Source organism: Zalophus californianus, chromosome 8, assembly GCF_009762305.2.
Source record: "Zalophus californianus isolate mZalCal1 chromosome 8, mZalCal1.pri.v2, whole genome shotgun sequence".
In the NCBI taxonomy this organism is placed as follows: Eukaryota; Metazoa; Chordata; class Mammalia; order Carnivora; family Otariidae; genus Zalophus; species Zalophus californianus.
The window spans coordinates 118,472,705-118,494,029 of record NC_045602.1 but is presented as its reverse complement, the minus strand read 5'-3'; the positions used below and the strand labels follow the sequence as shown (position 1 = coordinate 118,494,029).

General features: G+C 40.2%; 1 protein-coding gene across 1 annotated transcript in view; it reads right to left on the bottom strand.

The window, feature by feature from the left end:
* CTNNBL1 (catenin beta like 1) overlaps positions 1-21,325 on the bottom strand; it is a 161,698-nt gene that overhangs the window by 56,091 nt on the left and 84,282 nt on the right. The window contains exon 11 of the mRNA XM_027623383.1: positions 7,106-7,287. Coding sequence (XP_027479184.1) covers positions 7,106-7,287 — 182 coding nt within the window. The remainder of the gene's footprint in view (positions 1-7,105; positions 7,288-21,325) is intronic.

Here is a 21,325-nt window from a genome sequence, read left to right as displayed (position 1 = left end):
TACAGACTCAGAGAGGTTAAGCAACTTTCCCAAAGTCACACAGCTTGTAAACGACAAGACCAAGACACCAACATAAGTCTCGTCTTAATCAAAAGCCCATATTCTTTATCATCCATATCACAATAACTAGCTATATATGCTTCAGCGCCCACTGTCCCTCTGGCATTTCCTTCACTGGTATAAGAAGGAACGCTATGTATCTTTCAAGGAACACTCAAATGCCATCTCTTTTCTTAAGCATTCCCAGAATCTCTAGAATACTCCTTCCTCTAGGCTTTTACAACCTCTAGTATAACAAGTATTAGTATAGTATGATGTCTAGGGTCAGTATTAAAATAATAATCTATAATAAGCCAACATTTATCAAACACCCACATGATGTTAGTTCTGCATTAAGCCAGTCATCTCACAGTAATAATTCTCACATTAACCCAAGGAGGGAGGTATTAATCCTATTCTTACAGATGAATAAACAAATATGTTTTAAACACTACTGTGGGACAGAAGCTGAGTGGCCTTGTGGGAGAACCATACATTGGTTAACATGGTAAGAATCCCTTGAATTGTGCAATGCTCTTAACTACTGACATTTGCCTTGATCCTGTCATGGTTAATGCTATGTTGGTGTTAAATAAATTCATTTATACATCCCACCAATATTTACTGAGCACCTACCATGAGTGAGCCCTGTGAAGGGCACTAGCATTGCCTAGACACAATCTGAGTCATTTTGCCATTTGCTCCTATTACCTTGTGCAATTCGAAACAGTAAGTAATTAGAGCCTCCACCATCATGATGACCTGCCCCTGGGTCAAAGCACCAAGATTAGAACCAAGGTCTTCTGGTCAAGAACTTTTGATTTCACCAGCAACCCAGAGAAGAACAAGCTGGCTTGGATCCAGAAGAGCACATACTGATGGCATTGTTTCATGCAATGAGTGTGGGATTTGTGGTCAGAAGCTGAGGGTGTAAGTCTTAGTTTAGACACTTACCTATTATATGACTTGAAGTCATGACAACTTCCTCATTTTCAGAATGAGAAATACCACTACCCTTGTGGGGTGGCTGTAAGACTCAAACATGATCAGATGTGTAAAGACACTCCTACAGGTGCTGAATACAGGTAACAAGCCAGTAGGCTGAAATCCCAGCACTGTCTATTTCTAGTCTATTCCCCTCCTCTGCCTTCCACCAGCAGTGCCTTCCTCGCTAAGCATTCCTGTTCTCTTGTTCCCCTTAATAATGAAGTAATTCTTGTTTGGTATGTTTTTGTATTTGCTAATATGGTTTTCTGGTAAATACATGTGAAACTGCTTTATTCCCTATGTTTAGGCCTCCCCTTCCATAGACTGTAATTTTACAGCTGTGGGCTGGGAGTGTCTCTCTCATTTGGGTGAGGGCATGCAGGACAGATTTTGAGGGGACAGCAGAGCTGGGAGGCTAGGGCAGAGAGACTTATTAAAGCTGTAGTGACAGGAGAGGTGATAAAGGGCAGAGTCAGTGGTACTGGAGAGGACTGACTCAGGCAGAATTTGCAGGACTTATGATCAATTACATGTGGGGACTATGAGAGTGAAGCATGGCGCATGGATCTCTGCCTTGGGTGGTGGAGTGGAGGGTGGTGCTGTGACCATTACCCAGACAGGAAAAGCAGATAAGCCTTGGGCAATGAAGGAATGAGCTGAGTTGGCCTGTCTGATGGAGTTGTCTGCTGGTTAATTAGCTGAACTGCCCAGAGCCTGGGAAGATTTGGGGATCAACAGCAAAGAGATGTGGGTTAAAGCTGCAAGAAGTAGATGAAATCAAGGACAGTATAAACAGTAAAACACAAACACAACTGAGGGAAGACACTGCCAAATCATGCAAAACCGAACGCTTGAGGGACAGGGACAAGCCAAGGAAAAGGATCTGGAGATGGAATACCGGGGAAGAACACGTCCCCCAGAATTTCGTTCCTGTCTTCGTTAAATTTTGAACATAGCAGGATCCCTGATAAAAGGCAGCCCCAAACGATGCCATGTCATTGCCACAAGCCACTGTGGAGGCATCAAAAATGTTTCTTTTTCACTGATGCTGACCAAACTCGGTTCTCTGCTGATGGTACCAAAGGTTTTGCCACTTCCCTCTTCCAACGCAGGTGGGTGGCAGGAGCTCTGGTCTGTGCTTCCTGGCTGCTGGGAGTCCGAGAAGCACCAGGCAACTACACACTTCCTGATGCATGGAGTCCACTGGAATCACTTACAATTCTTTGCAGATGACAGAAAAGCATTCTTTAAAGCACTGACCTGTTATCAACTGCTGTCACTGCTGATGAGGTAGAATGTGGGCTCATGCCTAGCATGCCCACCACACACCTACACATTGCTTCGTAGCTCACTCCCTTAAAGCTCGGAACAGCCTCCAGGGGAACCATGTTAAAACAGCACAATTAACTAGAACTGCTACAAACTCAATAACTCACCTACCTAATGAAGCAATACAAGGAAAATTAGACCTATTTTAATAAGAATTTTAAAAGAGACGAGAAGTAAAGGTCAAATGCCATTTCTGGATCCCAGCTCTTTTCTTCTTCCCTCCCATTCTCAAGCAGTTAAACCAAGGAGGCGACGCACACTGTACTAATCCTTATAAAATCAAGGAGGCAGCCAATCATGCTATTATACCCAAGGGCAAATTTTTTCTTTCCAGCCCAACCCCGAAGTTATGTGCCTCCCCTGATCTATTTCTGAAGGTTTTATTATGCAAACCTGAAAGGATTTCAATTACAGTAATTCTTGTCCTTCTCAGCCCAACTCAACAAAAGCGGAACTAAATTACCAGCAATTCTAGGCCATAAGGGTGGTTTTGGCTTCTTACCTCCCCTCTGGAGTCACCTTAATCGAGAGATTCTCCTCTCCCAACCCCTTCTGTCAGCTTGGGGAACACAGCTGTTTTTACGCCACCCCACTATTTAGCATATCATGACGCCTGACATGCCCATCAACAAGCAGTCTGCCCAGTCTCACGCAGCTATCATGGAGTAATTACACCGCAGGCCAGTAAAATCCACTCAACTCTCCCAGTCACATACCAACCCCCTCCTCGGCCCCCTGGTTTCCTGGTGACCCCTAAGGAGAACGGGTGCATGGGACAAAGGCCACGATGGGCAGAAGTGGAGACAGGATTGGTAGAGGTGAGAACTTGTACTTCTCAATGTACCTACTCTATTCTGAGGTCCACACTAAGTTTACATAGGTCATTTCGCCTGACCCTCACAACCACCTCATGTGGTAGATCTAGCATTTCACAGACGGGCAACTAAGGCTCAGAGAGTTTAGGAAGATCGCATGGTTGATAAGTAGTACATCTATCTGTACCACATCAGGCTATACCGCCACCCTAAGAGTTTGGGGGAAGGTGCTGAGAGGTGACAAGTGCTGAGACTGGACCAGAATGAACTTAAAGACAGTTCACTCTCTTATGTGACGAGTCCCTGGGGTTTGACAAGAAATAATCTTAGGGCTGTCAGTGCAAAGTCCTAGGGCCAAGACTCCATGTAATAGGAGGGAGCACAGAGCAGCCCTCTAGAGGTTCTGGACTGGCAAGCTAATTCTCAGCCCATAGTGCTTAATTAGGAGTTGTTGGATTACCAAAAGAAGTTTGTCACAGGGTGGTCTCACTTATATAAGGAAGTTCTATCCATAATGTACATACTGTACGGTATCTTAAAAATAAAACTGTTAGTTATTTTACCAGCAAAAATGGTTTTACTCAGGATTAGCAGAGAATTACAATTCAGGCCATTCAAGCTATGGCAAAACTGTAAGCAAGTCCAGAGAACAAAGGAGAAGACTGCTCTTTTATTGGGGGGGGTGCATCCTGAGGGGATGTTATAAACAAAAGTACACCCATATAAACCAGGAGTTTGGAGTATAGTGGCTCTTCATTGGCTAGGCTGTTGCTGGGCAAGGGGAAAATCTTTCTTCCTCCTCTGGGGTAGTAAAGGATAAGCTTCTTCCTGTGGGGAGTGCAAGATATGTCTCTTCCTGTTGGGGTCTGCAGTTGACAGCAAGTGTTAGGGGATGGCAGCTCCCCCTCCTGGCCTCACTCCATTTTAAATGAGGTTTCCTTTATTCAATTTCAGATGTGGTTCTTAAGGGCATGGCTCTAAAGGAGGGAGGGCTTCTGCCATAATTTCAAAGCCAACGAAATAAAGTAAAACTTATGGCTAGCAATCCATTTGTTTTTGCTTTCAAACAATCTACCAAAGTCAACTGCACTGACTTCAGCCATGCAGGGTTCTAGGGAGAGTCCCAAATCCATGTTTGTGCTTAACCATCAGTCCTTTAGAGAAGTGGTTGTTCATTCATGCAGTCAATTAATGTTTACTGTGCGTCTACCACATGTGGATCACCAGGCTAAGCCCTGGGACCCAGAGGTGACAAGGCCATTGGTTCCATAATCTTAGGGCTATCAGTGCAAAGTCCTAGGACCAAGACTCCATGTAATAGGAGGCTCTATTCTAGTCTAGGGGCTCATCATATACTTCCCTGAGAAAGTGACATCAAAACTAAGGAACTGAAGGGGTGCCTGGGTGGTGGAGTCGGTTGAACATCTGACTCTTGGTTTCGGCTCAGATTGTTATCACATGGTTGTGAGATCGAGCCACGTGCTGGGCTCTGTGCTCAGCCCAGAGTCTGCTTGGGATTCTCTTTCCCTCTCATGCTCTGTCTCTCTCTCTAAAATGGGTAAGTCTTAAAAAGACACAAAAAACAAAAAACTAAGGACCTGAAGGATGACCGAAAGGCATCCAGACAGACAGGTCAGAGAAAACTGCTGCAGATGGAGGGGAGAGCATGGCAGAAGCCTGGGGGCAAGAATGAGCTGGGCATGTCTGCAGATACTCCTGGTGGTCCTGAGGCTGCTGTGCTCTAACTCATTACACAAACCTGGTCCACTTGCATCAGAAGGGCCAGCACAGGGAGAATAACCCAGAGGACAGGACAGGACAAAGAAACCTTGCACCATGTGCCCCTGCCCTACTCTGCTCTGCCTCCATTCTCACGCTCCCATCAAGGCCTGAGGGCCAGTGTGCCAAGAGCAGCACCAGCCAGCCAGCAGGGGCAGGAGGGGGCCCAGGGCTGCATTTTCTCCTTGGGGTTCATTTCTTCTGCCTGGGAGTTGGTGTATTCAGAATGCGGAGCTCCTCCTCACCAGCCACTACAGGCCAAACATGCCTTCCAGGAGCTATCTTACCAAGCCACTGCCCTCACTAATACAATGTTATCAAATTTCTAATGCGGGTACTCTAAAGCAAATGTACTGTTACTACCACGCCACTGGGCACATTTTTCAGAAGGAAACAGCTGCTCACTGAATCTGTCACTTTTCCTCTACTCAGTACCATGCACACAGAGCAAGAGCCTGCTAAGGGCTGTTTTCCTACTGTACCGTTCTTCAAGCACGCTCAAGGTGCATCAGGTCTCTCAACAGAATCCCGAGTCAGCCACGGCACAGTTTCTGGTGAGTTTCCTGGATGATAGGACAAAGCCTTGACAACTAGGGCCTGTGCCTCAGAATCTTAAGGTATAGGTATCAGAGCTTCTAGTTCACTAGTCTAGTTTCCTCATTTTACAGACCGGAAAGGAAAATGCAGTCCAAAGAAGTTAAGTAAAAGGTCTGTCGTCACACAGCCAGTGAGCTGTAGAACCACAGGTTGGTTCCTTTCTCAGCTGATTCCCTTACCTAAAAACCAGATTACTTCGGAGGTTGTGAGGCCTAAATAAGAGAGCCCATAACCCAGTAGTGCCAGAAATGTGGCAGCTGTCCAATCACTGATGACTGTCTGCAAAACTTTGTCTCTTAGATCTCCAAAACAACCCATTCACTTTCCCAGGGCCTCATTTTTGCTAAATTCCCATTGAGGAGAGAAAACAGACTGGCAGTGGGGTTAGCGTGTTCACAGCTGGTGTGTGGCCAATAACTGATCGGGGGTGAACCAAACTCTCTCCTTGTTCTCAGATCTCAAGTCCAGTTTTTTGCCCTGCCAGTTCCACCCCCAGCGTGACTTACTGTTGTCTCTGGAGAGCTGATGTGATCAGAGAAGACACTGCTGGAAGTGACCACTGAAGACAGTCACGTCACTTTCCCTTTAGCCACTGAGTTGGAAAAGGCTAAGCCAAATACACTTGAGAAGGGATAGACAGGAACTCTCGAACTTCTACCCAGGAGGGTGAGGAATCCAAAAAGTCCTGTAGATATCCACACCAATTCTACCAATCACTGACAAAAAAAAAAAAAAATCACCCAAACCATGGAACAAACATTAACTTCTGACAAGACAACCAAATGGGCCAATCAGCTCAGGTTTTTCCTCCTCTCTCACACACACCAGCTCCTCTGCCCCCTCCCCACACTTTAAAATAACCATCCAACCATGTAAATTCCCCAGTGCAAGTGTCTGTTAGTCTCCAGCAGAACTGTCAATGCTCATAAATTCCCGGCCTTCCAGACTGCACTGCAGCTACTTATGGGGGGGAGGGATGCAGCAGGCCACCAGACAATAGCAGGAGGAGATCGGCCGAGCAATAACTACTCTGGTTACAACATCAAAATTCATGGCAGCATTTTGCTGGGAGTGTGCACCATCAGGGAGGAGAAACATAAAAAGGGGAACCTTGGCTGTAAATAGTTTATTTCGGCAATTCCTGATGTTGGCTGAATCATACTTTAATACAGAAATACATGAAAGCACCACTCTGGAGGTGACATGTGTTGCCACCTCATTTCTCTTTTCAAAAGGGTCTTCCATCAGAGAGACACCTCACTACAAATTACAGTGAAGAAAACAAAACCCTCACGCACAGACTTATTAATAGGCCAGAAGGAAATGAAACCACTAGGATTTAAGGAAGCAGAGAACCAATGCAACAAAGACCATCAGTGATCTGGGGTCTCCGGGCTGCATTTTCATGCATAGAAAATGGGAAGAAAAGAAAAAGGTGGCACTCTTCCGGTCTCAGAGTCCGCTCCTCAACCACACATCACAGTTTTTCAAAGTAGCTCTCATTCCCCCCATTCTTCTTAATGCACCTAAAGTAGGCTGACTTCTCCAGTGAACCCTACCTTCATGTTCCTTCTCAGTGGTTCCTACTTTCTTGATCTTCCTGGGAGATTTCATAAAGAGGGGAAAGATGGTTCGTAAGCCAAGAATATCAACAAACTTATGGCAATTGTCTGTGCCCTCGGGTCCAATCATGGCATGGTCCAGCACTTTCAGGGCACTGCTCCGGGAGATCTTCTTTTCTCTGGGAACAAAAGAAGTTTCATATAAGGCACTTCATGGGGATGTTCTGGTCTCCGAAAAAAGGGGGGGTGTACTCATTAAAATGGGGGGACAAAGAAGGAAAGAACAAAACAACTTAAAAGTCCACCAATGAGAATATTATTACATAATGATAGATCTGCACAGAATATTATATACTTGTTAATAATTAGGAAAGTCTATAATAGAATGAACGAATTCCTATGGCCAGAATGATAAGCACAAAGGGTAATATTCAAAATTCTATATGAAACATTCCCTCAATTATGTGATAAATATGTATTAAAAAAGACTGGGAAGAAATAGCTCAAAATGCTAACAGAGGTTATTTCAGGGTGGTGGGATTATGAATTGCCTTATTATTCCTTTTTCTTTCTTTTAACAGCTTTATCAAAATATAATTCACATACCATACGATTCACCCATTTAAAATGTACAATTCAATGAATTTTAGTATATTCACAGATATGTGCAACTATCACCACAGTCAATTATAGAACATCTTTATTATCCTGACAAGAAATCCCCTACTCTTGAGCTGCCACGCCCCCTCCCCTCCCATCCGACCCCACCCTAGCAACCACTGATCTACTTTCTGTCACTACGGCTTTGCCTATTCCAGACATGTCAAGTAAGGGGTATCATACAATATGTGGTCTTTTGTGCTGGCTTCCTCCCCTCAGCATCATGTTTTCAAGATTCATCCATGCTGTAGCATGTGTCAGTACCTTCCTTCTTTTCTGTGGCTGAATTATATAGTTCATTGTACGGATATGCCACAATTTGTCTATCTGTTCATCCACTGATGAACATTTGGGGTGTTTCTTCCTTTTGGCTATTATGAATAATGCTGCTAAAAACATTCTTGTACAACTTTTTGAGTGGACATATGTTTTCATTTCTCTTGGATGTATGTACACCTAGAAGTGGAATTGCTGGGGCATATGGTAATTCTATGTTTAACCTTCTGAGGAACCATCAGACTTTTTTCCAAACTGGCTGCACCATTTGACATGCCCACCAGCAGTGTATAAGTGTTCTGACTTCTCCACCTCTTTACCAACACTTGTCAGCTGATTTGTTGGTTCTAGCCATCCTAGTGGGTGTGAAATGGTATCTCACTGTGATTTTAATTTGCATTTCCCAGATAACTAATGCTGTCAAGCATCTTTTCATGTGCTTATTACAAACTTGTATATCTTCTTCAGAGAAATACCTATTTCTCTTGTGTCTACTACAGTACTGAGTAATTCCTCAGTAAATACTGAATATTGGCTTGGTTGGTTGATTTACCAGGTATACTAAGATATGAAATGATCGACTTGTTCCTATCTCATAGGTGAAGGCTATTCAGATCCTTTTCCCATTTTTTAATTAGCTTAATTCTTTTTATTACTTAGTTGCAAGAACTCTTTATTCTGGATACAAGTCCCTGATATATGATTTGTAAATATTTTCTTCTATTCTAGGGGCCACCTTCTCACTTTCCTGATGGTATACTTCGAAGCACACCAGTTTTTAATTTTGATGAAGTCCAACTCATCTGTTTTGTCTTTTGTTACCTGTGTTTTTGGTGTCAGAGCCAAGAAACCATTGCCAAATCCAATGTCATGAAGATGTACACCTACGTTTGCTTTTAAGAGTTTAATACTTTATGGGCGCCTGGGTGGCTCAGTTGGTTAAGCGACTGCCTTCGGCTCAGGTCATGATCCTGGAGTCCCGGGATCGAGTCCCACATCGGGCTCCCTGCTCAGCAGGGAGTCTGCTTCTCCCTCTGACCCTCTTCCCTCTCGTGCTCTCTATCTCTCAGTCTCTCTCAAATAAATAAATAAAATCTTTAAAAAAAAAAAAAAGAAGAGTTTAATACTTTAAGTTCTGATATTTAGGTTTTGATTCATTTTGAGTTAATCTTTGTATGTAGTGTGAAATAATGGTACAACTTCATTAATTTGCATGGGGATATCCAATGGTCCCAGTACCATTTTTTGAAGACTATTCTTTCTCCATTCCATGGTCTTGGTATTCCTGCTGCAAATCAGCTGACCATAGACACACAGTTTTATCTTCTCAAATATATTCTATTAATTTATGCCAGTACCACATTGTCTTGATTACCAACCACTGCTTTGTAGTAAGTTTTAAAACTGGGAATCCTACATTGTTCTTCTTTTTTCCAAGACTGTCTAGCTATTCTAGGTCCCCTGCAATTCCATATGAATTTTAGGATCAGCTTGTCAATTTCTACAGTGAAGTCAGCTGGCTTTTCAACAGGGATTGTGCTGGATCTGTAGATCATTTTGGGGGAGTATTGCCATCTTCACAATATTAAGCCTCTGATCCATGAATATGAAATATTTTTCCATTTATCAGCTCTCCTTTAATTTCTTTCAACAATGTTTTGTAGTTTTCAGAGTATAAATTTTGCACTTCTTTTGTTAAATTTATTCCTAGGTATTGTATTCTTGATGCTATTGTAAATGGAACTGTCTTTGTAGTTTCATTTTTGGACTGTTCATTTCAAGTGTACAGAAATACAACTGATTTTTGTACATTAATCTTTATATTATCCTGCAACCTTGCTGAACTCAGTTATTAGTTCTAATAATTTTTTGGTGGATTCTTTAGGATTGTCTACAGACAAGATAACATCATTTGCAAACAGAAACAGTTTTACTTCTTCCTTTCCAATCTGGATGCCTTTTATTTCATTTCCTTGCCTAACTGCCCTGGCTAAAACCTCCAGTACAATGCTGAATATAAGTGGTAAAGGCGGACATCCTTGTCTTGTTGCTGATCTTAGGGGGAAAGCACGCAGTCTTTCACCATTAAGTATGATATTAGCTGTGGATTTTTTGTGGATGCTCTAATATGAAAGGTTGGAGAAGTTCCCTTCTATTCCTAGTTTAGGTATTATTTTTATCATGAAAGGTGCTGGGTTTTGTCAAATGCTTTCTGCATCTTATTATTCCTTTCTCTATTTTTCAGTATCTTTCATTTTTCCATAATGAACATGTATTACTTTTTAGACTTAGGAAAGTTAAACTGTTTTCAAGAAAAAATAAAAGTGATTTTTCCCTTGTCACTGGCTACTGTTCTTGCAAACAGTTCTCTAAGGAGTATAATTTTCTATAACCTTATAGTGTTTTCTTTAACACTCTATGAGATAGGAACAAGTCGATCATTTCATATCTTAGTGTACCTGGTAAATCAACCAACCAAGCCAATATTCAGTATTTACTGAGGAATTACTCAGTACTGTAGTAGACACAAGAGAAAAACAAAAATTAAAACATGGCTTCTGCTTTCAAAAACATGTAAATCTATTTAGGGAGACTAAATTAATACGAAATCATCAGGCAAAAGTAGAAGTCGGCAAATAACTTTTTCCCCCCACGTATTATTCAATCTACAAATATTTACTGGATATATCTCATGTGAATATGACAGATCATGTCCCAGTCCTCATGGAGCTTACATTCTTAACTACAGGAGACAAATGGAAAATCAAGATACTTGACAGTGTTGTCATGGAAATAATGCAATGTAAAAGAATGAAAGGAGAGGATATTTTAGGTTAGGTTATTAAGGAAGGACTCTTTAAGGGTAACATCTGTATTGAGATCTGAGTGTTGAGATGAATCGGTCTTGTACAGTTTAGGGGCAAAACAACATTAAAGGCAGAAGGAAGAGCACATGCAAAGGCCCTAAGGTGGAAATGGGCTGGCATGGTCAAAGAAGAGACAGAAGCCTGGCATTTTTGAAGCATAAAGGAACAGTATTCCTAGCTTAGATCTGAGGGGAAAACATGGGCTATACCAAAGGCCTTGTATGACACAATAAGACCTCCAAGTAAAGAACTGGTTCTAGGAGTTAAGAAGATATAATTCAACATACTTGTTCTGAGACCATTATGCGTTAGTTACTTTAGAGGGAGAGAGAGATTATGTATATGTGGGGGAGTACAGGAAAAGAAAGATATATATGTAAATATTTCAAAGCAGGTCAGAGAGTAAGAGGGGTGAGTGTGAGTTACTCCTAGTAAAGCCTGGAGAAGAAAGTCCATCAGCTTAAGAGGAAAACTGGGGTAAGATTTTTTTTAATTATTATTTTTAAGAATATGGACAATTCAGTCATATTTTTAGAGCATCAAGAAGCCAGCAGTGATAAGGATACTAAAGATATAAAAGGGGAGAATGGAAGATGGCGTAAGGTGACTATCAGGCAAGGGGAGGCAAGCCTTACCACAAAGGTGGTAATAACATAACCCAAAGCCCTTCACCCAATTTCTCACCTGAAAGCCAAAGAAAAGGAATCAGAAATAGCATCCCTTTGGAGAGTCTTTTGTAGAGGAAACACTATTAAGACATGGCACTATTAAAGTGCATGCTTATCTATGTCAGACCAGCCAGCCAAAATTGAGTCCCAGTGAGTGGAAAAAAGGGGCGTACATAAAAAACTGGTTGGCAGGGCCTGCTGGCGCTAGCCATCCTGGTTTACCTGAGACTGTTCCATTTTTGGCACTGAAAGTACCACATCCTGGGAAACCTCTCCGTCCTAGCAAACCTGGACTGAGCAAAGCTGGACATCTTACTTGATGCCAACCTCAAAAGACCAAGGATGTATTATAAATATTCTTACCTTTACTCCCTTTGCCATAGAATTAATCAAAACCCACAAATACTCACAAATGACATTCAACACAACTACTGAGTTTAAAAGAAAAAAAAAGGTTTCTACTGAGCACGTGCCTTCATGCAGCCGGCACTATACAAGCTGCTGGTAATTCTAAGCTCCCTGTCTTTAAGCAATTTAAGGACAGTTAAATATAAATAATTTCAAAAGCCCAGAGCAGCGGAAATTAAGTCCAAGTAGGTGAGAGGTAGAGATAATTAATTTTATCTGGGAGAAGTCAGTGAAGGCGTCACATGGACGGTAGATAACATCTGAACACAGTCGGAAGAATGAGCATTTGCCAGGCAGAGAGGAGAGAGTGAAGCCACTGGTGACAGTGTGGGTACACAGCATGTGCAAAGGTATAGGAGGCTGTTAAGAGCATGCCACCTAGGCAAAGCAGAGGTAGCTGTGAATGACTGGGGTTAGCAGATGACTAAGGAGAGGCAGGCAGAGGTCACAACAGGCCCTAGATGTGCTGCCCAGGGCCCCTGGGCTCCATGCCACAGATGTTGAGAAGCCATGAGATGTTGAAGAAAAGGAGGGCACTAGATGGATACATTCTAGAAAGCTTACTCTGACAGCCATGTGATGAAGGCACTAGAGCGAAGACAGAGCTGGGGAGCAGGGAGGACAGTTAGGAGACCATGACAATGGTGTAAGTGAAAGATGACAAAGAGTTTGCACACCATACTGGTAAAAAAAAAAAAAAGACACCAAGCTGGAATTCTAACAGGAAACTAGGCAAATAATCTATTTGTTTTCACTGCAGCTGGACTTGAGCATCCTACTTCACAAACCTGAATTTGCAAAGGTTATGACTAGGGCACATAATGATGTGAGCAGAAATTAGGAAACCAAGCTATATCCTCATTGTTTAGTCACTAGGAAAAGGCCTCCTGAGATGAAGGACGATCATGTACCAGGGCACCTTCAGTTACCATGCAGCATACATTCAAACCATTTCACAAATAACACAGAACTGTTGGAAATACTAAAGGTAAAAGACTCTGACTTAGCCAAGTCTCTCTCTCTCTCTTTTTCCTGCCTAAGCAAATTCAACAAACAAAAGATTTAAAAAGTACAGGTTTACTTTAAAAAGTAAAACTCTTCTTCACGTAGGCAGTGTAAGACACATTTAAAGGGGGCAGTAATTGCATATTGATCACCATTTAGGCAAGCTGCATGGAGGTGAACTTTGGAATATTCATTGGGCTTAAGTTCAGGCTTTTAGCAATCAATAGCTGTTTGGCCTGACTTTCTTGGGTTGACTTTATTTGAAATATTTATTCTACTGGAGGACAAGTAGTTTATCTTAGTCTTGTCTGGGTTCATCAGGTTGTCGATCACGCCAGGACCAAAATGAATGCTAGCCTCTATAAAAGTGGGTGGTTGTAGGAAATGACACAGAGTCATCTACTGCTCCTTATTCTGCCAAAATGAACCTTTTGATGCGGAGGAAGAGATGGGGAGAGGGAAGTTTTCCACTGTGGTTTTAATTAGCTTGTTCTTTATTATATAAAAACACTTTTGCAATAAACACGCATTCTGAGTATAACTTTTTTTGTTCATTTGTTCTTTCATCAAATACATGAGGTACCTAACAGGTGCCTGACGGAAGGTGATGACATAGAGGCAGGCACGGCTCCTGTGTGTCAGGAACTCAGTTCACAGGTGAGACAGATAGGCAGACAATGGGTATACTGAGAAAAGCCTAGCACCACGGTGAAGGTTTTCTTCTACAAAGTAGAACATGAACGCAGGAAGGAGGGCTGAGTATCTGAGTATCTGAGTCAGAGAGGCCTCACAAAAGAGATGATGCCTGAACCAAGCTTTACTGGATGTCTTTCCCAGACAGGTGAAAAGGAGGAGGGTGTTTCAAGCAGACGGAAAGAAGAGCGCATGCAAAGACAGAGTAAGCTGGGCACATTCAGGGAAGCGGTGCACAGTACTGCTAGAATACAAAGAGCAAGAGGGGCAGCAGCAAAACATGAAGCCTGCTGATTCTGTGTATTAGAAAGATTACACCTGCCATAGTGGATCGAAAAGTACTTGATGGTGGGGGGGAGCAGAAGACAGAGGGAAAATATATCAGAGGCAGAGAGATGGTTAAAAAAAAAAAAAAGCAAAGTAATAGTAGAGTAGGAGTGAAAAGGACTGAATTCAGATTGAACCTGGGGTGCCTATGAGACACAGCAGTGATGTCCAGCTTAAACATATGGGTCTGGAGTCTAGGAATGAGATTAAAAGGGACTGACAAATAGAAAAAAAAAAAAAAAGGTGACAGTCAGGCAGTCTTTAAATGATACTGTGAACCACAAATTAATTCTGGCAAGAAACTTGGATAATGCCATATGAAATAATTTTTGTTTGCTTTACAATGTACACGATAAAGTTCATTTCCTCTTAGGTCCCAGAACAGAAGATCACCTTCCAGGATCCATGATTTCTATGAATGAGACAGTGAGATCAAAATAACTAAATTCATAGTTGATCTCAAACTATTGTGCCAAATAACACTGGTGCTCTGGGAGATGCTAAGAGATACTCCACTGCTAAAACAGAATAATGGTGGTCTTCTATGTTGCTAGACATAGTTTTTTAATTTTCCATTTCTATTCCCATCCATCTTTCATAAACTACTGGTACCAACCACTGCTCGACTAATTGCCAGAGAACAAAACAAATATGTAGAAGACAGAGGTTAAGATTTTGGTGTATAGCACTATGGTGGGCCCGGTATGCAGAGAAACCACTTATGCCATAGGCTGACCTGACGGTAAAGTAAGATGAACAATCAAGTGACCAAAAACCAGGGCTCTAAAGAGCACACGTTGGCAAACTTTATGCAAAGGGCCAGACAGAAAATACCGTAGGTTTCATGGGCCGTATATTGTTTCTGTAGCATCTTTTTCTTTGTGTGTGTTTTAAAATATATGTGACACTTCTAAGATACAAAAACCATTCTTAGCTTGTTGGTCATAGAAAAACAGGCCTCAGCCAGATCTGTTCCACAGGCCTTCGTTGCCAATCTCTAATAAGAGGATCAACAAAGCTCAAATCTGGTTCTTCAAAAAGACCAATAAAATGGACAAATCTTTGGCAAAAGGGATCAAGAAAGAGAGAAAAGGCACACACAAAAAAACCAGTAATGGGTATGAAAAGAAAGGGAGAGAACTACAGATACAGCAGATATTAAGCCAACAGAGCATAAGGAATAATTTTAAGCCAGAACTTGGAAAGCAGGTAAGATGGACAAATTCCTAGGAAAATATAAATTTCCCAACTGACTCAAAAAAAAAAGAAAAAAGAAAACCTGAATGGGTCTAAAGCCATTCAGAAAACTCAATCAGTAGTTAAAAATCTTCTCTCAAAGAAAATTTAAAGTCTAGAAGCAATCACTATCAAGTTCTACCAAATATTCAAGAAGAAAATAATTCTAATATTAAACTCCTACATTATTCAACTCATTTAATAAAGCATCATTCAACTCATTTACAAAGTTAAAACAAACAAACAAAAGCTTTCTGAGAGTAAACTTACTGGCCAAACCCACTCAGGTATTGGTATCAAATTCCTAAATAAAATACAGAATCCTATAAAACATAAAAAAGATGGGCTTCTCCCAGGAATGAAAGGTTAGTTCAACATTAGAAAATCCTTTAATGCAATTTTCACCATATTAACTTTAAAAAACCATCTCGGTAAATGCAGAAAAAGTTTTTGATAAAATTGACTGATCAATTATGTAAAATCTGTGACATCAATAAGAGAAGAAATTTCCTTAATCTGACAAATGCTATCTCCAAAAAACTCAAAACAAACATTATACTCAATAAAATACATTCCCTTTCTGAAAACAAACATTATACTTAATAAAATACATTCCCTTTAACCCAGGAATAAGAAAAGTTTGCCCTTGATCACTACTCCTTCCTATTTAATCTTGCATTAAAAGGCATAGCTAGTAAAATGTAAACACACACACAAACTAACAAATTATTGAAATGAAATGTGACAGAAAATAATCTTGTTCCTACCTATTAACTGCTACTCCCTAAAAAGGGCATATACCCAGGGGTTTGCTACTAAAAGTTCAACAAGTAGTTCTCCAGGAAAAAAGTGCTGATTGTTTTATTTTCCAATTTACAAGGCGTAAATACTCCCACTCTACCAGATTTCAAGTTACCAATGTGATCCCACTAAACATGGTGTGGGAAAGAGAGGCGCACAGTGAGCTTTCATGAGCCTGTACGAGCTATCTCAAACACATCACTGTTTATACTTCCCTCCCTGCACCAAGGACATCAGGCTTGGCCATGTGACATTTTATGGCCAATAAAATGAGAGCATAAGTAATACAGGTGTCTTTAGAGAAGAAGTTTAAAGATTTATTGCATTAATCAGCCTTTTCTCTCTGCTATGAGAAAGTCACATCCCACTGAACACTTCCTTTAGTATGAATCCCAAAATAAAGATGTGGAGCAGAACTTCAGATGGCCAGTGATGGATGTATCAGGAGTGAAAAATAAACATCTGTCACTGAAAGTCCTTGAGGTTGCAGAGTTGCTATTGCAACAAAACCAGACTGATACGTGACATAGCAAAGTTGCTTAATGTAAGATCAATACATAAAAGTTATTTATATTACTGTCCACTAGCATTGAATAGTAAGAAAATGTATACTAGAAAGTGTTTTTAAAAATAGATAATATGCTCTTGGACTTCCACTTTGGGCCAAGATGAGGTAACAGGGACTAAATTTATATCACCCCCCCGACCCAAAACAAACAAACAAAAGGACAAAACATATCCAACAATGGCTTCCAGACACTTGACATCAGGTAGCACAAGACAGTGATCCCCGAGAAAGGGAAACACATGCAATGAGCCCAGCTAGCTGCTTGGAGAGTCTCCAGGCCTCAGAGCAGAGAGGGTGGAGATGCAGAGCAGAGGAGGGGAGACCGATGCAGCTGGAGCTCACAGGGCAGATTGCCAGACCAAGCGCTGCACTGAGATGTGCACAGGGTCTCTCTGAGTCTTCAGTGCATGTGAGCAAACTAACCAAGGCTGCGGGAAATGAGCCACCTGAAAGAAGGGGAAGCAGTGTCTAGAACTCACCGAGGACCAGAAATAGTTTGTGTTCCCACCAGCTGGAGTGGAAAGACTTTGTGAATTCACAGTGCATCAGGTGGAGTACTCAGGAGGGTACCACTTCAGTCCTGAGGCAAAACTAGCCAGAGACTAAAGGCTAGTCTGGTCCCACCTAACAGAGCGTAAAAGTAGGCCTCCAAAGAAGCAAACTACTCCCAGTAATTTAACTATATCCTAGAACAAAGTTCAAGAATATTTATAAGGAGACATAGACACACACACATAGACACACATCCAGCATCCAAAAGGTAAAATTCACAATATTTAAATTTCAGAAAAAAAAATTAACAGGCATTTAAAGAGGCAGGAAAACATTAACCATAAAGAGGAGAAAAATAATAAAAATAACATAGATGACAAATTAAGAGACATTAAACTAGTTTTATTATAACTATATGTGATATATGCAAGAAGGTTAAAAAAAAGCTTCAGTATGCTAACTAGAAACAGGGAAGATATCTAGAGAAGAAAAATACAATGTCTGGTGAATAACACACTGGATGAGATTAAGTGCAGAAGAAAAGAGTGAGCTTAAATACATAATGATAGAAATTAAAATAAAACAGAAAGAAAAAAAAAAGCCTGAGAAAAATTAACAGATTACCAGTGAACTGTGGTTGGACAACTTCAAATAGCCTAATATACATGTAATTGGAGTTCTTGATGGGGAAAAAATATATAATGATCTCAAAAATTTCCACATTTGATGAAAACTACAAGCCCACAGATCCAAGAAGCTCAATGAAGCCCAAACACAAGAGCCATGAAGGAAACTACATCAAGGTACCTCATAACCAGACTGTTCAAAATCAGCAAGAGAGAGCATCCTAAAAACTTCCAGACAAAAGGGGACACATTACATACAGAGCTAACATAAGAATGACAGCAGACTTCTCATGGCTAACCAAGCAATCCAGAAGACAGTGAAGCAACACTGTTAAGAGACTGAAAGAAAGAAAAAAAAAAAAACCCTATTATAACACAGAATGCTATACCTGGTGAAAATATCACTCAAAGGTGAAGGCAAATATTTTTTCAGACATACCCAAGTTGACGGAAGTCATCACGAATAGACCAACACTATAAGAGATGTCAAAGGAAATCACTTGGGAAGAAAGAAACTGATACCAGATGAAAATCTGAATCTACACAGAAGAATGAAGAGCACTGACAATGGCAAATGGGTTGATAAAAATAAAAGATTTTTTTCTAACTTAAAAAAAAATCTCTTTAAAAGATAACTGTTTAAACAAAAAGATAAACAATATGTGTTGGTCTTTATAACATATACATAAGTAAAATATATGACAACAATAGCACAAAAACCAGGAGGGAGAAATGGAAGTATATTGTTGCAAAGTTCTTACACTGTAGATGAAATCGTATACAACTACCTGAAGACAGACTGTAGTAAGTTAAAGATGTATATTACAAATTTGAAAACAACCACTAAAAAAGGCAAAGAGAAAGAGTTAAGAAGCCACCTAAGAAAATAACATGGAATAATAAAAAATGTTAATCTAAAGGAAGGCAGACGTGGGGCACCTGGCTGGCTCAGTTGGTACAGCAAGCAACTCTTGATCTTGGGGTTGTGAGTTCGAGCCCCATGTTGGGTGTAGAGATTACTTAAAAAACAAAATCTTAAAAAAATAAAATTAAAAAATAAAAGAAGGCAGACAAAGCAAAACTGTAAATGGTGCAGACAAAGCAAAAATGTAAATGGCACAAACATCTAAATTAAAAGGCAGAAATTGCTATGAAGACTCCAATGTGTACTACCCACAAAAAAACCCCCACATTTTAAATACAAAGATGCATAGGATTGCAGATGGCTGTCTTCTCACCATGTCCTCACACAGCCTTTTCTCTGTGTACCATACTCCTGATGATGTCTCTTCCTCTTCTCATAAAACCACCAATTCTATTGGATTAGGGACCTACCGTTATGACCCCATTTAACCTTAATTATCATCTTAAAGACCCTATTTCTAAATACAACCACCCTGGAATTAGGGCTTCAAATATGAATAGAGGAGGGGACAAAACTTATTCCATGATAGATGGTAAAACATGTAGTATGCTTACACTAATCAAGAGAAAGTTGTGGTGGCTATATTAATATCAAACAAAGTAGATTTCAGATCAAGGAACATTATCAGGGATAAAGAGAGTCATTTCATAATGATAAAAGAGTCAATTAAGCAAGACAGCATATACTCCTAAATATTTAAGCACCTAAAAGAATTTCAAAATACATAAAGCAAAAACTGACAGAACTCAAAGGAGAAACAGACATATTCACAATTACAGTCAGAGGTTTCACACCCCTTTTATAACTGATAGAATAAGTAGACAGAAAATCTGTAAGGATATAGAAGACTTAAACATCACCATTAACTTAACCTAGCTGATATTTACAGAACATTCTTTTCAGATGCACAAGGAATATTCAGCAACATAGACTATGTTCTGGGCCAAAAACAAGTCTTAATAAATTTAAAAGGATCCAAATAACATAAAGTATGTTCTCTGACCACAATGGTATTAAAGTTCTCTGACCACAATGGTATTAAAGGTATTAAAGAAATAAAAAATAGAAGGGTATTTGGGAAATCGCTAAATATTTGGAAAGTAAATAACACACTTCTAAATAACTCATGGGTCAAGGATGAAATGAAAAGATAAATCAGAAAGTATTTTGAACTGAATAAAAGTATTCTGAATTAACTCTAAAAAACAAACTGAGGGTTCTAGAGGGGAGGGGGGTAGGGGGATGGGTTAGCCTGGTGATGGGTATTGAGGAGGGCACGTTCTGCATGGAGCACTGGGTGTTATGAACAAACAATGAATCATGGAACACTGCACCAAAAACTAATGATGTAATATATGGTGATTAACATAACAATAAAAAAATTAAAAAAAAAAGTATTCTGAATTGAAAATACAACATATCAAAATGTGTGTGACAGGCTTAAGGTAGCAATTAGAGAGAAATTTATAGCATCAAACATGTTAAAAAATAAGATCTTGGGGCTCCTGAGTGGCTCAGTTGGTTAAGTGGTCAACCCTTGATGTGGGTTCAGGTCATTATCTCAGGGTGGTGAGATCAAGCCCCACATCAGACTCTGTACTCAGCAGGGAGTCTGCCTGAGATTCTCTCCCTCTCCCTCTGTTCCACCCTCTGCTTGTGTGCTCTCTCTCTAAAATAAACAAATCTTAAAAAAAAAATAAGATCTCAATTAAATGATCTTCAATTCCCACCTTGAGAAACCAGAAGAATAGCAAATTGAACCCCCAAGTAATCAGAAGGAAAAAAAAATGATCAGAGAAGAAATCACTGACATAGAAAACAAAAAGTAGTAGAGATAAATCAGTAAGAAAAACCTGATTCTCTGACAAGATCAACAAGCCAGCCTGATTAAGAAAAAAAGAAGACATCAAAGGCCAACATTGGGAATAAGGTAGAGCACATCACTACAGATTCTACAGATATTAAAAAATAAGGGAGTACTCATGAACAACTTTTGGCCAATTGGTTACACCACTAAGATAAAATGAATTCCTTGAAAGACACTGACTACCTAAGTTTACTCAAATGGAGTAAAATCATTGCAATAAGTTTAAAAATTTTATCTCAGCAAAATTTAAAACTTTCAAAACACTATGAAAAGGAAAAGGCCAGTTATGGGCTCAGAGAAACTATACGTAAAACATTTATCTGACAACAGATTGTATCTATGATATATAAAGAACTGTTATAATTCAACAATAAGACAAACAACTCCCCCTCCTCCTGCCAAAATGGGCAAGAGGTTGAACAGACGCCACCAAAGAAGATGTATGAGTGGCAAATAAGCACATGGAAAAAGCCCATTATCATTAGCCACAAGGGAAATGAAAATTAAAAGCACAAGATACCCACTAGAATGACTAAAACAAAAAACACTGACCACACCAAGAATTAGTGAGGATATGGGGCAAATGGAAGTTTCATACACTGCTGGTGAGAATATAAAAATGGTATGGTATAACAGTTTTGTAAAAACAGATTGACAGTGTCTTAAAAAGTTAACCATATTCCTATCATATGACCCAAACATTCAACTCACAGGCATTTATCCAAGAGAAATGAAAAAGATGTCCACCCGAAGATATGTACCTGAATATTCATAACTTTGTTCATTAGAGCAGTAACA